General features: G+C 60.2%; 1 protein-coding gene across 1 annotated transcript; it reads left to right on the forward strand.

Annotated features, from left to right (window-relative positions):
- The first annotated feature begins 369 nt into the window (after nt 1-369).
- CSK (C-terminal Src kinase) lies at nt 370-11,914 on the forward strand. The gene is given in 19 exon segments (XM_049812751.1): nt 370-610; nt 6,373-6,457; nt 6,844-6,957; nt 7,550-7,662; nt 8,389-8,452; nt 8,455-8,526; nt 8,528-8,591; nt 8,594-8,610; nt 9,139-9,172; nt 9,175-9,218; nt 9,220-9,232; nt 9,313-9,378; nt 9,499-9,605; nt 9,763-9,849; nt 10,139-10,215; nt 10,326-10,530; nt 10,745-10,765; nt 10,767-10,832; nt 10,974-11,914. Coding segments are annotated over 18 exon segments (1,422 nt in total). The 5' UTR covers nt 370-610; nt 6,373-6,442; the 3' UTR covers nt 11,217-11,914.
- The last annotated feature ends 4,649 nt before the right edge of the window (nt 11,915-16,563 follow it).

Below are 16,563 nucleotides of genomic sequence, written 5' to 3' on the forward strand. Positions count from 1 at the left end.
CCCCCCCGGCCCCGGAGCAGCGAACCCGAGGCGGGGCTGGTTGCGGGTCCCGGTGCCGGGTTGCGCGGCGGGTCCCCGGCAGGTGGCGGCCCCGCGCCGTGCCGAGCCGAGCCGAGCCGAGCCGAGCCGAGCCGAGCCGAGCCCCGCCGTGCCGGCGCAGGCGCGCTGCTCGGGGCCGCTCCGATTCCGGGCTGCCGCTTCCTTCCAGCAGGCCCCGCCGCCCCGGCCGGACCCCCGCGCCCCTCGCCCGGCCCGAGGCGGGCGGCGGACGCCCCTCTCCCCGCCTCCCTCCCCTGGCCCACCCCCCGGCCCTTGCACCCTCCGTACCCCCTTCCATCCCTCCCACTCTTCCCCCTCCAACCCCCCGACCCCGCCGCACCGGCTCCTCCGCCGCCACCGGGCTCGGCCCCGCCGGGCGGCGGCGGCGGCGGCGGCGGCTGCTCCGGCGGCGGCTCCGGCTTCCTCCGCCCCTTCCGTCCGTGTGTGTGTGTGTGTCCGTGTGTCCGTCCCGTCCCCCCCCCCCCCCCCGCCGGCCCAGCCGAGCCCGGAGGCCCCCGGCAGCGCCGCATGGAGCAGCCGGCGGCGGGCTGAGCCCCCTGCCCGGAGGGAGGTGAGTACCGCGCCGGACCGGAGACCCCCGCCGCAGCGGGAGGGACAGCGGGGGGTGGGGGGGGTTTTGTGCTCGTCGTGTCGGTGTGTGTGTCGTGGCCCCCCCCAGCCGTGGTTGGGGGTGGCGACCCCCGGAGCGGGGCCGGGAGAAGGCGGTGGAGCCCAGACAATGGGGCCTGGCGGGGCGGGCCGGGGGATGCGGGGATGGAGGGGCGAGGGGGGGGGGGGGGGGGATACCGGGGGTGGACACACGGACGGACACACGGACGCTCAGCCGCCTCCGTGCTGCTTGACCTGCTGGGTGACCCCATCCCAGATCGCTCAGCGACTGTCCCAGGGGACCCCAGCACCCCCCAGACCCGCCCCCCCCCCCCCCCCCAGCCCGGGGACGGGGGGGCCGCATCCTTCCAGACCCCAGCAGCATCCCCTTCTCCAAACCCGCTACCCAGCAAGGGGGCTGCCACCTCTTCCTCCTGCTCCATCCCCATCCGATACAAAGGCCCCTGGGCCGGTTTTGGATACTGGGAGGCCGAGCCCCGAGCTGCTGGCGGGGTTTTTGAGAGCGGTTGGGGCGGAAGGAGAGAGCTCGGTGCGGGCGTCAAAAGGGGCTGGCAGCAATTTTTTAAATTCTTTTTTTTTTAGGGTTTTTTTGGGGTTGGGTTTTTTTTTTGGGTTTTTTTTTTTTGGTCAATAAGGCGGTGACGGGTTATTTATAGCCACGGCTGTTGCTCGGAGGTTTATCGAGAGTGAAAGGGGCTGTGCCATCGTGCGGAAAAAAAAAAAAAGTAAAAAAAAATATAAAATATTAAAATCAAAGGTGCAAGGGACGGGGAGCGGGAAGAGGGGGATGGCTGCCTTCCTCGCGGGACAGAGAGGATCTCCCCCCCCCACGCTCCCGTGGGGTTTGTTCCCACCAGACCCGCGCAGGAGCCCGTCCCGATCCTGGCAAGGCAGAGAGCGGCCGGAGAGGTCCGTGGAAGCGTGGCGGAGGGATGCGGGAGGTTTTCGGGAGCATCCCCGGGAGAAGGGGGGTCTCCATCCTCCCATCTCTCGCTGAGCATCAGCAGGATGGTAGTGATGAAGCAAAGCCTCCTGACGGGGAGCGGCACTGGGATAAGCCCCCCTGGAATGCTGCCCCTGCGAACCCAGGGAGTCCTGGGGTGCGCTTCACCCTGCAACTGCTGCCTCCCCCTCCGGCTTTTCGTTTTTCGGTGGGTGTTTGCAAAAAAAAAAACCTTTCGACCGCATCCCGGCATGCCCCAAGCCCGCGCCGGGGCGGCTTCACTGGCAGCCGCTCCTCTCCGCGCTGTGCTCCCGTCCCTGGGGACGCCCTGACACCTGCCGGGACCTGGGAAGGGGATGCCGAGGCGATTTGTGGGGTAATGAGGGCGGAAAATCGCCCTGATGAGGTTTTTTTGTAGGAAGGAGGAGGACCAGGAAAACCCCTCTGCGATGGGGAGGCCAGGAACAGCATCTTTCCGGGCCTCCACCTGCCTCCGACTATCCCCCAGGCACCTTCTGTGGTCTGAACAGCAACATCTTCTCTTTTTCTTTTTAAAAGACGAAAAAAAACCCGGAGGAAAAAAAAAAAAAAAAAAGAAAAGGAAGCCCCCCACACACACACTTTCCCCCGGCCAGGCACCCAGTCGAGGCTGGGTTGGGGGAGCAGCAGCGAAACCCTCCCTGCGAGTGCAGCCAGCTCACTGATGAGATAAAGGAAGAACGTTTTTCTTTCGATTATAGTAATCGTAGGTGTTACTTGTAATAACAGGCGATAAGATCTTTTGGAGAGAGTGAGGATGTTGTCTGGTTTTGGGTTGGTTGTTTTTTTTTGAAGTTTAAAGAACCTGAAGTGGTTGAGCACTGGGAGATGTTTCGGTGAGGGTGAGATGGATGAGCGGAGCGGGCTGGATGTGGATGGCGCCCGCGTGCCTATTCCCGACGGGAGTGAAGCTTTCCTACCATCTACAACTAAACTTTATTTTAAATAGAGTCGTCCTTAGCTGATGCTGGGCAGGATCTGCTCCCAGTTTCCCTCCAGCTAATTGGGTTTGAAATGGAAATGTGGCATCTTTTCCCCAACCCATTCCGTGGTGCCGGCGCTCTTCGGGTGGTATTCGGTCTGGGGGTCCCAAATTCCCCCCGGGGCGCTGATCCCAGCCCGCCCACGGGTTTGGCGCAGCACGATTTTGACTGGCGATTAACAAGAGGAAAGATCTCCCCGGCTTGTTTCCCTGATGCCCTTTGGATTATCGGGGTGGCAACGGTATTCGCCGTACCTGCCCGGCCCAGCTTCCCCAGCTCTTGGCTGCCAAGATGGGCTTCCCGGAGGGAAATCCAGGAGCAGGGCTGGCAGGGAGGCAGCGGGGATGGGCACGAGCCTCGGTCCTTCTCAGGGTGCAGCGTCGGGCTGAGGTTCCTCACCGGGATGCCTGGGTAGAGCAGCTCAAAGGATGCTCGGGCGGAGGGCGGGGAAGAAAAGGAGGTGGTTTTCGGCCGGAGAAAAGGCCGGTGGGTTCCCCTGCGTGCCCACGTTGCTTCCCCGAACCCCTCCGTGGGGACGGGGAGTTTCCAGCAGGAGCGAAACCCTCGCCCGGCAGGACTGCAAATAGCCAAACCTGGCCCTCGGCTCTGCCGAACTGCTTGGGCTGCTCCCTGGCTATTTCTTTAATTTTTTTAATTTTGTGTTTTTCAAGCTGACTTCTGCTGCTACGCATCTTCCTTGGGGAAGCACCTCCGCTTTAGGAGAGAAGGGGCGATGCCGGCGTTTTCCCGGACTTGCCGCCTTTAGGTTCCAGGTCCGCGCCGGCATCACCGCATCCTTCTCCCAAGCCAGCGTCCCATAGGGATAAGCCGGGATGGCGGAAGAGAACTCGGGCACGAGGTCGGGGCCGGCCTGGGTGACGTGCTCGGCAGGAACCGCTGGCTGTCACATGAGGCCACCGCAGGCAGCGGCGCCTTCGGGGGGCCGGTTGGCAGCGGCCCCGGAGCTGGGTGCTCGCAGGGGCGTGTGGTTTCCTCCTCTTCGGAAAGCCTCGGCTTCGAGGCAGAAATTAGGTAACGATTAAAAAAAAAATAATAAATCAGGCTGCTGCTTAAAAGTCACCCTCGGGAGGAAGAAGGTCTGCGCCAAAATATAGGAGGGGGCATCTGCGAAGGGCAGTTCCCGGTGCCATTAACCACCTCCCCCTGTAAAAACCATAAGCAAATTTCTTGTGCTATATTTATAACAATGCCACCATCTGATGCCATGAATGTCCACGGTCCAGGAAGGTAAAAATGCTGGGACCGGCTGGAGCGTGTTCCTCTTGGCGGGGTTTGCTGGGACAGTTTCCTCTTTAAAAGAGAAAAAAAAAAACCCCCAACCTCTTTATAAAGGCTCGAAAGCCCAGAGGCAGGCTATAAATCTTGTATCCTCTCTGCATTTATAAAATATAAATGCCGGTGACATTCGTGAGCTGAAAGCCCGTACGACTGGCCTTTGGGATTGGAAAGATCCAGCCCTCGAGCAGTGCGGAAGGCGGCTTTTCCAACCTCCAGACGGGCTGTGGTCCTGGGATGGGGACCCTTAGGCATCCCTTCCAGGTGATGCTCCCTGGCATTCCGACCTGGCACCGGTGGGCAAAGCTTGGCCGGGATTTTCCAGCTGGAGTCACATCTCAAATGAAACGTCCATCCTGCTGCTTTTTCTCCGTTGGTTATTTTAAAACGGCGATGTCGGAGCGCCCGGCCGGTGGGAAGCGCTGACTCAGCGCTTTGGGGTTGAGCTGCTCCTTGAGCAACACCCGGAGCCAGCTCGGCCTCAGCGTCCCCACGGGGAGCCGGATGGGGAACAGGGCCGAAAACCCTGGTGATGGGAAATTCCCTCTGCAGGGTTGCAGGGGCACCTCTTCTTAAACCAGCTCCTTCCAGACTTTAGCCAAATCCTTCTCCGGACTGATGGAGGAGTGTAGTTTATGCCCTGTTTTTCACGGGCTGCATTTTGGACTGGTGGTATCCAGACCCTTCGCTGAAATTTTTGCTCCACGCCAGGTGTAAATGCAGAATTTAACTAAAAATCAGCTTGAAAACAAAGAGGGTTTGAGCTGGGGGCTGTGTTTTGGGGCTGCGTTCCCAGCTGATGCTCTCCGGTCCAGCATCGCCCCACGCTGCCCTCCCTTGGGTCCTGGCCACCTCCGTGGCAGCGTTCCCATCAAAGTTGGGTGTGGGTGCCATCTCCAGAGGCTTTTCTTCTTCAACAGCCCCCAGGGCTGGGAAGAAAACCAACCCGATGCACGGAGCCCAGACACCACGGTGATGGGCTTTGCTGGAAACCCCAGTGCTCGGCTTTGGGTCCCCAAACTCTGTCCTTAGGGTGAGCGTCTGAGCCTCGATTTCTGCACTCTGATACCAAAACTAAAGCGACTCGTGGCCTGGCCCCGCTCTGGGGGAAGGTGAGGAGGTGGTGGCAGCGTGACGCCTTTTCCGGAGGCATCCGGGCATGGCTGCAGTGGAAACAGGGCCGCGATCGCACCCGCTCTCTTCCTCCCCCCCTGGTTCTGCCCCTTATCTTCTTCCTCCTCCCATCTCTGGCGGCCTTGCCCCTCGTTTCAGTTCCTCCTTCCCAAAATATTTTGAGCTGCTGACAGCAGGGCTGGGAGCAGTGACCGCTGATAGCCCTGAACTGATACGATGAATTAAGAAATACCTGGCTGGGTTTTGGGGTGCGTGAGCAGGGATGCCCTGCCAGCATCCCGCTCCGTGCCCCCGGCCCGGCGCGACCCCAGTGCCCCGGTCCAAGAAAGCCTGGTTTGATGCCGGGGCCGGTGACTTCATCTCTTCCCGGGGGTCGAAGCGGCGAGAATAAAGCCGGGTTTGTTCCCCTCCCACGCACCGAGGCAGGATGCGACCCAGCCCGGGGCCTCGGGGTGCTGCCGGAGGGGAGCACAGCACCCCCGGTCCATACATCCCCCTGGGATTTAGGAGGCGGCGGGAGCTCCTGTGTCCCCGAGTGCCGCTGGGTTTTCTCCTGCAGGGAACAGATTTCTTTTATTTCTTTTGGATCCCAGGCCTGGGAAGCTCCTGGGGCTGGATGTTTCCACACGTGGGTCACCAGGCACTGTGGGAGAGCGGGGCTCTGCCTGCATAGGCACCACCCCGTGCCTCAGTTTCCCCCTTGGTGCTGCAGGGACCGTGAACCGCCTCGCTGGCAGCCTCCCCGAGCTGGGTGGAGGAGGCTTTGCAGGGTGAGGCCGGGGGGGATTTTGCAAGGCAGAGGGTTTGAAACTTCTTACTGCTGGTTCCCGGCTGGCCACCATGGTGCAGCAACCGCCCTGGGCTGGGGAATGGGCTTCAGCTGCTCCTGGAGGTTGTCTCCGCTCCCTTCCCATCCCTGGGCACCTCTGTCCCTCCGTACCATACTGCTTTTTCCTTGGATCGTTGACGCAGATGCTGCGGGAGCCACGCAGCACGTAAAACCTCTGCTCTTAAGAAGCTGTATCCCTGCAAATACCTTCTAATCAGGGTGAGCAGCTCCGCACCGGTCCGGTCCCTGACTGCGGGGGCGGGGGGAGCTGAGTGGACCTGGAGCTCCCACTTTCACGTTGGTTTTGGGACGTTTTGGAAGCAGCGCATCGGACAAGACCTGTTCCCTTCTTGGCGGTAGAAGAGATGCTCACACGGCCCGGAGAGCATCCTTTGCGGGAGGGGAATGCTGGCTTGTGCATCGTCCTTACACAGCCCTCCCCGCTGTGCCGGGTTCTCAGTCATCCTTTCCCCCCGCAGGTCTCATGGTACCAAGTGACGTGTCCCCTCTGTGAGATTCGCACCCCCCCCCCCCCAACCTCCTGAGAAGATGTCAGGGATGCAGGTAAGCACCGGGCAGGGAGAAGAGGTGGGGATGGAGCCGTTCGGAGCTGGCCCCAGGGCTCAGGAGGGACGTGGGGACACTTGTCCCTGTCCCCCACCCCGTGCCCCTGCAGAAGCCCAGCACCGGGGGGACCTGCAGTTTTGAGTGTGCGCGTGTCTCCCTCTCTGTCCCCACCCCAGCCAAAAACCACCGTCTGAGCGTCCGGGGCTGCCCCAGATCCCCTAAACTGCTTCTAGTTTCAGTGAATCCCGTTTGGGTTTGCATCAGAGGACCAGCAGCCCCGCGTGCCCATGGGAGTGGGGGGGGGGTCCCCGTGGGTCGAGTGGGGCCAGGGGTGGGAGATATGCCCAGCCGGGCTCTGACACCGTCCCCCTCTCTGCGACCAGGCCGTTTGGCCGTCCGGTACAGAATGTATCGCCAAGTACAACTTCCATGGTACCGCCGAGCAGGACCTGCCCTTCAGCAAAGGAGACGTCCTCACCATTGTGGCTGTCACCAAGGTAAGCCCATCGCCTCCCATCGGCGCCCCCCGTGCCGGGAGCATCCCTGCATCCGTTTGCCTTGCCGGTGGGATCCCCTGGTCCCGCTGGAAGTCCCGCAGAGCCAGCAGGGCAGGAATCGGGCCGTGCGTTTGGTTAATTAATTCACGGCCTCGTTAGTTAAGGTTTCTCCGAAATGTAAGCCTCTCGAGTGCCTCCTGGGAGGTGGAGGAGGGAGGGCAGAGGCTCGCAATCGGGGAGCGATGCTGCGCTCAGTGCCGGGGGGGAGAAAAAGAGAGGGGCCGTGGGTTGGAGGGCTCCGGGCTGCCCGGCAGCCTGGGAAGGGGATGGCAGTGACCCCCTGTGGGGCCACCAGCATCGGGGTTTGCTGGCCCCAGCACTAACCCTGACCTTTGCAGCTGTGTCCTGCCCACCCTGTCCTACCTGCAGCCAGGCAGAGGGGGCCGGGGTGCTTGGGGACGTGCAGGCAGCTGCCTGGGAAAGGAGGGGCAGTGCTGAGACACACCCCCCCCCCCGCCGTGGGCTCCTTTGGTGGGCTGCTGCCATCTCCAGGGACCACGGGCTCATCGTGACATCTCTGCTGTCCCCGCAGGATCCCAATTGGTACAAGGCGAAGAACAAGGTGGGCCGGGAGGGGATCATCCCCGCTAACTATGTGCAGAAGCGGGAAGGAGTGAAAGCTGGGATCAAGCTCAGCCTCATGCCGTGAGTATCCACCGGGGACTCTGCCTTAGTGAATTTGGGGGGAGCTGGCTCGGTCTGGAGCATCCCCACTGTGTCAGACCAAAGACCCAGTTGACCCCGTGTTCCCAACAGAAGCGAGATCCCTCGCAGGGCTTTGCGAGGGTTGAAAAGGCAGAGAAGGGGCTAGGGCTTGGGCTTTCCCAACAGCGTCGATTTGGGAGCCGCTGCTGTTGCTGGGGGCAAGCTCTGGAGCGCCTTTGGAGCTGCCTGCGGAGCCGGGAAGATGATGGATGGTCGGACTGCATTTCAAAACGGGTCTTTTAGCCAAAGTTGCGGTCGTAAAGGCTGCTGGGAGAAAGCAGCGGGGTCGGAATGGGGGTCTGTATGGGAGGAATAGGAGATAGGCGGGCAGATAGATAGATGGATGGGCGGATGGATGGTTTTGACGTCCCTGCTGCATCCCAGAGCCCCAGTGACCCTCAGTCTGGAGGAGCTGGGGCTGCCGTGGGAAGCCCCTGAGAGTGTGCAGAGGGGCTGAGTGCCAGGCTGGGGGACCAGGAGGGAGGGGAGCAGGACGCCGTGGAAGGAGCTGTGCCGTGGGGGCAGCAAGGAGGAGCGCGGGCAAGCTGGCCCCGTGCAGGCAGGGTGAAGCCTGCTCCCGTGTCCCTATCTCCCCCCAAATGCAGCCCCACGGGGGGCCGGCCGGCACTCCCCGGTCCTTGACCTGTCCTACGCGCCCCGTTGCAGGTGGTTTCACGGGAAGATCACGCGGGAGCAGGCGGAGCGGCTGCTGTACCCACCGGAGACGGGGCTCTTTTTCTGGTGCGGGAGAGCACCAACTCCCCGGGGGACTACACCCTGTGCGTCAGCTGCGAGGGGAAGGTGGGAGCACTACCGCATCATTTACTCCTCCAGCAAGCTGAGCATCGACGAGGAGGTCTACTTCGAAAACTCATGCAGCTGGTGGAGGTGAGCTCTCACCTGCCGACGGGACCTGCCACCGCTCCGGTCCCCGGCTGGCTGGGGACCATAGTTTTGAGGCTGGAGGGTTGGGGGACACACACACGTGTGGGTCAGAGCTTGCGAGGCTGAGGGTCTGGAGCCCTGGAGATGGTGGGGACCTTCTCTGCCGACCCCATGGCTTGGGGGCTGCTGGGGACAGACCCCTGGGCCAAGGTGGGAGGGATGGGGGCAGGAATGAAGGGGGTGGCTGGGTGGATGAAGGGGGGTGGCTGGCTGGCTGGCTGGACGGGGACGGGACGGGCAGGGGACAGAGGGATGAGGAGGAGGGACAGGGACACCCCCCCCCCCCAATCCCCCCCCCCCCAGGTCCATCCGTGGCTTCGTGCTGCCACCTGGTGGGATCCAGAGCCTGGCATCGCCTCGGTGGGGACCCTCCCTCCCCACCCCACCCCAGGGTGTCACCCACACCATTGCCTGTGACACCCCGGTGGCAGGCCTGCCTCTCAGCCCCATCTCTCTCCCCCCCCCCGCCAGCATTACACCACGGACGCGGACGGGCTTTGCACCCGCTCATCAAACCGAAGGTGATGGAGGGGACGGTGGCAGCGCAGGATTGAGTTCTCCCGCAGTGGAGTGGCTGTGCCCCTTCCCTGGCTCCTGGGGACCCCCCCACCAGCACCCCCTCACTCTCCTTTCTCCCCCACGCAGGCGGCTGGGCCCTCAACATGAAGGACCTCAAGTTGCTGCAGATCATTGGCAAAGGGGAATTCGGAGGTGAGCCCCGTGTCCCCTCCTCTGTGGGCCCCACCCCCCCCCCCAGGGTGTGATGGTGGGACCCCCAGGAGGCCGGGATGCTTCCCAGTGCTTCCCATGCCTGTCTCTCCTGGCCCGCAGATGTGATGCTGGGGGATTACCGGGGGAACAAAGTCGCCGTGAAGTGCATTAAAAACGACGCCACAGCGCAAGCCTTCCTGGCGGAGGCGTCCGTGATGGACGTGAGTGTACGGGGCGGGGGCACAACGCAAGGGAGGGGGCACCTCTGTCCGTACAAGCAGAGGCGAGTGGTCCCCGATGCCCTGCGGGGACCGTGGGAGCCCCCCCCCCAACTCCTCCTCCCCAAAACCCTACCCTGAGGCCCTCCTGCACCACGGCAGGCAGCTCCGACACAGCAACCTGGTGCAGCTCCTGGGGGTGATCGTGGAGGAGAAGAGCGGCCTTTACATCGTCACCGAGTACATGGCCAAGGTGAGACCCCCACCCCTGGGCACCTGCCCTCCTGCCCTGTCCCCTTTGCCCGCTCCCCGCACCATTCCCCTGAGGTCCCAGGCTTCACCCTGGCAGACCCAGCTGGCTCATCCCGCCTGGTGGGTGACTTCTCCCTGGAGCCACCGTGGTGTTTGGAGGTGGCAGTGCCGTTGCGTATCCCGTTGCTGGCTCTAAGGGAGGGATGTCGTCCCCGGGTCCTGCCCCACGTGGGAGGGGGCAGCGGGTGGGATGCTGACCCTGATGCCACCAGCTCTCTCCATCCCTCCAGGGCAGCCTAGTAGACTACCTGCGGCGGTCGCGCGGACGGTCGGTTCTCGGTGCCGACTGCCTGCTGAAGTTCTCCTTGTAAGTATGGGGCGAGGCACCAAGGGTTGGCCGTGCCCACCGTCCTGACCTGCACCCACCAGCATTTTGGGGCCACTCACTAACCCCCTTCTCCTTCCCGCCCCAACCAGAGATGTCTGTGAAGCCATGGAGTACCTGGAAGCCAACAACTTTGTTCACCGGGACCTGGCGGCGAGGAACGTCCTGGTCTCGGAGGACAACATCGCGAAGGTCAGCGATTTTGGGCTGACCAAGGAAGCCTCCTCCACACAGGACACAGGGAAGCTGCCGGTGAAGTGGACGGCGCCAGAAGCACTTAGAGAAAAAGGTGGGTGAGCGGAGAAGGGGGGTCCCAGGCTGCGAGGAGTGTGGCAGAGGCTGGAGGAAAGGGTCCGTCCCAGGCTGCCCCAAATTTTCCATGCAGAGATGGTGTTTGAGCCCAGTTCCCACTCTCTGACCCCCAAAACCAGCTGCCCAGAGGGTGGGGAAGATCTGCTGCCCCCCATCCCTGCCTGAGCCCGCTCACCGGGGCTTCCCTCCCCTCCTCCAGAAATTCTCCACCAAGTCGGACCGTGTGGAGCTTCGGGATCCTCCTCTGGGAAATCTACTCCTTCGGGCGAGTGCCTTACCCGAGAATCGTAAGTGAGGACATCCCCGCCCTTCAGGCCTGGTTTTGGGGGGGGGGGGGGGGGGGGGGCGCTGAAGCCCCTGTTTGGGGGCGGGTAGTGGGGTGGCAGAATCCAGGCCCCCGCATCTTGAAACCCATCCCTGTACCCCAGCCCCTGAAGGACGTCGTACCCCGCGTGGAGAAGGGCTATAAGATGGATGCTCCCGACGGTTGCCCCGCCGTCGTCTACGAGGTGATGAAGAAGTGCTGGACCCTGGACCCCGGCCACCGGCCGTCCTTCCACCAGCTCCGCGAACAGCTAGTGCATATCAAAGAGAAGGAAGCTCTACCTGTGAGGGGGGGGCTCACCCACCCCAGCAGCCAGAGGGGACCCACGCTAAGAGGGGGGGGATGACCGGGGTGTGGGCAACCCCCCTGCCCGGCCCCAGCACCAGGAGCGGCCGGGGAGGGAGCCCCGGGGGTCTTTCCCCCGCTACAATTCTCCCCGGTCACTTCCAAACTTCCAAATCAGCCTTTTTTTTTTTTTTTTTTGTCCTTCAGGTTTTGGGGTTTTTTTTGTCTCCCAGGCTTTTTTTTTTTTTTTTTTTTTATTTTTTTTATTTTGGGGTGGTTTTTTGTTTTCTCAGTTTGGGGGTGGGGGGCGGGGAGGGGTGTTGGTTTTTTTGGTTGTTTTTTATTATTTCAAGTAGGGCCCAGCTGAGCGCTGGGTGTTTTACTAAAGTACGAATCTTATTTTTTAATGTAATTAAAAGAAGAAAAAAAAAAGAAAAAAAAAGAGAGAAGAAGGTTAATAAAAGAAGAATAATAATAAAATAAATAAGCCAATGAAACGGACACACGAAAAGGAAACCCCAGCGACAGAAGTGATGGTTAAAGGGGAGACGCTGGACTCGCCACCCGGTTGGGAGAGCGCGGCCGCGTCCCCGCGAGACGCTTTTTTTTGGGTTGTTTTGCTTTAAACTCGTTGCAATGTTTGCATGCTGTCTCCAGAGGCCTTTTTTTCCAGTCCTGTCCAGTGCTTTATTCTCATGTAATGCTACCGACTGTGAGATTAAAACTGTAATAAAAAAACCATTCCATACGGACGCGGCACATCCCGCCTCACCGCCCCTCTGTCTCCGGCTCTGCTCCCATGGGATGCAGCCCTTGGCGGGGGCGAGGGGGGGGGGGGGCGGACACAGCACCCTGGGAATCCTGGGATCCCCTGGCAGGGTCCAAGGTGGAGATGCTCCCCACGTAGCTGGGATGAGCAACCCGGGCATCCCTTGGCTCCATCCCGCCCATGAGAACTGGCGAGGTTGTGACAGTGATGAAGCTGCCAAGTGATGGCAAAGCTCCCCTTTAAGCCGGGCTTTATCTTCCACCCCTGGAGATGCTTGGACCAGGCAGGGGAAGATGTGGGGATGTATTTTGGGGCTGATCCCTGGACCTTGTGGGCCTTGTTCCCTGCCCTGCTTGTCTCAGCCGAGGGGCTAAAGACGCCGGTGCAGCGGGACCCCCGTGTCCCGGACCCCCAGTCCCCAAAGCAGATTGTCCCCACAGAGTCCCTGCTGTCTTGAAGGGTGTTGGGTGGAGGTGGCATCCGCACGCAGGGCTCGACAGGTTTCAAATAGTTCTTCCGTGGAGAATTATTCGACATTAAACGATGCGCAGCAGGGCATCGGCTTTACCGGCCGCCCGGTTTACAAGCCGGAGGTGGGAGCTCTCGGTCTGGTTTGGGCCAGGATTGGGACCGAGACTTCTCTTGGGGTGGGGGGAATCGAAGGAAAAAAATAGGGAGTGCTGGGACAGCAGGCAGGGCTCAGGTCTAGGTGGGATGGAGGATGGAGTGACTCAGCTTCCAGAGCCCTCTGGTGCGGAGGGGAGATGGCAGTAACTACAGAAATCAAGTACTCCCGACCCCAGAGGGGACAGGACAGGGATGTGATGGGGCTCGATCCGCCATAGGGTTTCACTTCCCATGGGCTAACCCTCCTCCCCCTCCTTTTGTCCGCATCCCCCCCCTCCAGTTCCTCCCAGCGCTCCGGCAGGCTCCAGCCATATAAGCAGCTTTACTTTTTGGGCTTATGAAGATTAAAGTCATTTACAGGCAAAGCCTGCAAGAAACGTGGCTTTTGAAATGACGAGAAATACCCCAGCACCTTCCTGCGATGGTAGATATCACCAGGGAGGAGGTTTGGGCCAGTCGCCCATCGCGTCCCCTCCAGTCCCCTTGCCCTGGGTTACCGCTGGCCGACAGACCCCTACCAGCCATCAAAAAAAGGGGCCAAAACCCCAAACTCATCTAGACCTTTGGTTTTCTTCTAAATGGCACCACGCTGCCAATCTCTGGGACTGTGCCCGGTCCCATGGGCAGGAGGGGGGCTTTGGGGGGGGGGGGGGTTTGATGCCATACCAGCATCCTCAGCATTCTCCGCGGTGCAGTTGGAGGATGCCGAGAGGACTGTGCTAAGAAATTCCATTCCGCACTGCGGAGAGCTTAACTACCAAGCCCCTCCTGCCGCCAGGTTTCTGTGCCTCAGTTTCCCCCATTAAGGGCTGTTTGCTCCTGACCCCTCTCTCTGGGTGTTGTCCCCCCCTGTTTTGGGCTGCAGCCTGGTGATGCGCAGCCCAGGACAACCTGTATCCCACTAGGACGTTTCTCCCCAGGGATTTTGGGGCTGTTTCCATCAGCTGTGAACCCAGCAGCAGCCTGTGCCCCAGCGTGGGCAGAGGGGACAAGCTGCCGGCTCCTGTGGGACACCCAGGGGCTACTGAGGGTCTCGGGTGCCGGCTCACAACATGTCCCCCTCTTCCTCCTCCTCCTCCTCCTCCTCCTCCTCCCATCAGTGCTGGGAAGATAGGCACTGGGCCCAGTTGAGTCAGCTCCCATCCCTCCTCAAGTTCGCAGTGTGAATCATTGTCAGCAAGAGCAGGCAGGGAATTCTTTTTTTTTTTTCTTTTCCGGGGTGCCCGTGCAATAGCACAAATGGACTTCGCCTCTCCCTACACCTTTGCCACGCAAAGAGGACAGACACACAGGGTTTAAAAAACTCCTGAAACTTCAGCCTCCAGTTCTGGGCTGCCTCTCCCCTCTGCTTCGCTGATGAGGATCCCAGCTCAGACTGGAGCTCAGCATCCCCAGCCGGCGCGGGGTATCTGCTGGCCGGGCTGGGGAGTGCTTGGGAGCGGCGCTGACTTGCTGCGCAGAAGCTGTGGGAGGTGAAAAGATGATCTCTGAAGTCACCCGTGTTTTGCTTTTTCCTTCCCTATCCGTCACAACCCCCCTCCTGCCCTGGACCCACTGGGGTCACCCTGGCCGGAGCATCTCTTCCAGCACGGGCTCTGGCTCCCTCTCGGTGCAGCCTGTCCCTGCCCTGCTGCCCTCTGCTCCCTGCGGATCCCCTCTCCCTCCTCCATCGGGATGCTTTCCTTCAGCTTTGGCTCTTCTGAGCGTCTTCCCTGCGTCCCGGCCCCTGCCTGCCTTCTCCCCCTCACGCCGAGAGCCACAGAGATGCGGCGAGCCTTTCTCTCCCTAAACAAACAAAAAAACCCCAAACTCACTCCAAAGGCAACCGGAGCGCCCATCTGTTCCCAGCGCAATTCCAGTTGCAGCGATCGCTCGCTGCTTCCCGTTTCCCGGGGTTGCAAAGCATCCATCCCAAGAGGAGCGGGTGTAACGTGCCCGGGCAGGCCCGCTCCCAAGCTGCCTGCTGCTTAATTCCCTCAGTGCTGCTTGAAGCAAATTACCAGCTCTAATTATGGCCCAACAAGGCTCCTTCTGCTCCATCCTTGATGTGCGGGCTTCCGAACCCCTGGCAGACCTCGCCAGCATCTGTGCGCTGCCTGCACCTCCTCCCCCTCCGCGAGTGACTTTATCACGAGGACTATTTTTAGTGTGATGTACAAAGCCATTCCCGTCACCGTTCGGTGTCGTTCACCTCTCCAGCTTTGCTCTCTGGCTTTTTTCCTCCTGAGCGCTCCAGGAAATGAAGGCAAGGCTGGAAAGATCCCCCGTGGGAAAACTGTGCGTGTGTGGCCGTGTGTGTGCGTGTGCGCATTTCGGCTGGCGTGCGCCTTTGCTCCGGGCTTGCTCTCCACCACCGGCAGCGAAGCAGCACATGGTCTCCCCATGTGCCTGTTTACATGCTCTGTGTGTCTGTCCGGCTATATTTGTGTCACTGCTTGGGTGCAGACTCTGCCATGGGAGCCCCCTCCCACCCCAACCACCTCCCTTTTCTTCCTCACCCCCCGCAACAGCATCTCCCCTCCCGGCACGTGTGCCGGCAGGGATTACAACCACCCTGATCTGTGCTGTGACCTGCTCCCCTGCCTGGTTACCCTCCTCTTCTGCTGCTGCACCCACGGCACCCCCAACGCCCCCCACCCCTTGGGGCAGAGGCTGTATGTCCCGTGTCCCCCACACACACACACACAGTTCTGGCAGGACCATTCCCATCCCACCCCCTCCAACCTCCCCAAACTCCCCTGGGTTTGTCGGGGGACCTGGCTGTCGCATCTCCTCCAGCCTAGAAATAAATGGGGAGGGCCTGATCCTTTCCGTGGGCTGGCATTACACCTCCCTGGGCAGCGAGGGCTCTGACGGTCTTTAGCTTGTGGGGATCCGAACAGAATAATGGGTAGTGCACATACGTGGGCGCGTGTATACTTACATGTGCGTACCCATAACAGGGCTTTAAGGGAGCTATATCACACGGAACAGTATAAGATATCAAAATAATACCGGCAATATACAACTATTTAGTTGTTATATACTGGGAAAGAGAAGAGATGGGCATGACCCCGTAAAGGACCTTGCAGCTCCTTCCTCCGTGCCCCCTCTCACGCTCAGCCTGTGCTGCCCCGAGCAGAGGCAGCAACATCCCCGCTGACGGGCTGCTCTGCACGAGAACTCGGGACGCAATTAAACACAAGATTTAAAAAAAAAAAAGAAAAATGCATTACATGACGCAACACGTGACATAGAGCCTATGCGATGTATAGCTCTCCCTGAGTATAATTAAGCCTTAATAGCAAATAAGAACAGTAGCGACCCCCCCGCTTTGGGATTTCTTTGTCCTTAAGCGATGACGACAGATGTTGGGAACTTAAAGGCTTGGTTCTATAGGGGTAGGAAGGCTTTACATTGAAATGGCCTCCTTAGGTCACGAAAAGGCAGCTTTCATTTCATTTCCATACAAAGCTGACTGCTGCGTTGCATTTCGTCTTCCTCGGCCAAGACAAACCCCAGATGCATTTAGCTTTATTTAATGACATTCAAGTCACATGAAAGGACGTAATTTTTTTTTATATAATTTACAATACCCTTTTACCCTAAACTTTCTCTATTCCCTATATTAACGACACGGTGGCACTTTTACCCCAGTGAGCGCTGGGCAGAAGAGAACCTGAAGGGATGTTACGTGCTAGACCTCGGGGTATTTTCTCTTGAACTTTTGGCAGCTGAAGCTTGTGGTGGTCCATAACGGCACCAGGACCCTCCCGGCCAGGCTGTCCCCTCTACGAGGTCCCTCTCTGCATTCCCCCCCCCCCCCCCCCCCCCCCCCCCCCCCCCCAGATCCCAGTGGTTCGGCGCCTCAGCATTTTCTTAATGACTTCTTAATAGCTGTCACGGAGTAATAGTTACCTTCTTCCAGCTAAGTAGTTTACACAGAGAAGCTGATTGCACCGGTGAAGATGCACAACATACTTTCGTCGGCTGCTCTATGGAAAAAACCAGATGTTTCAGCACAGATTAATTA

Source organism: Accipiter gentilis, chromosome 10, assembly GCF_929443795.1.
Source record: "Accipiter gentilis chromosome 10, bAccGen1.1, whole genome shotgun sequence".
NCBI lineage: Eukaryota > Metazoa > Chordata > Aves > Accipitriformes > Accipitridae > Astur > Astur gentilis.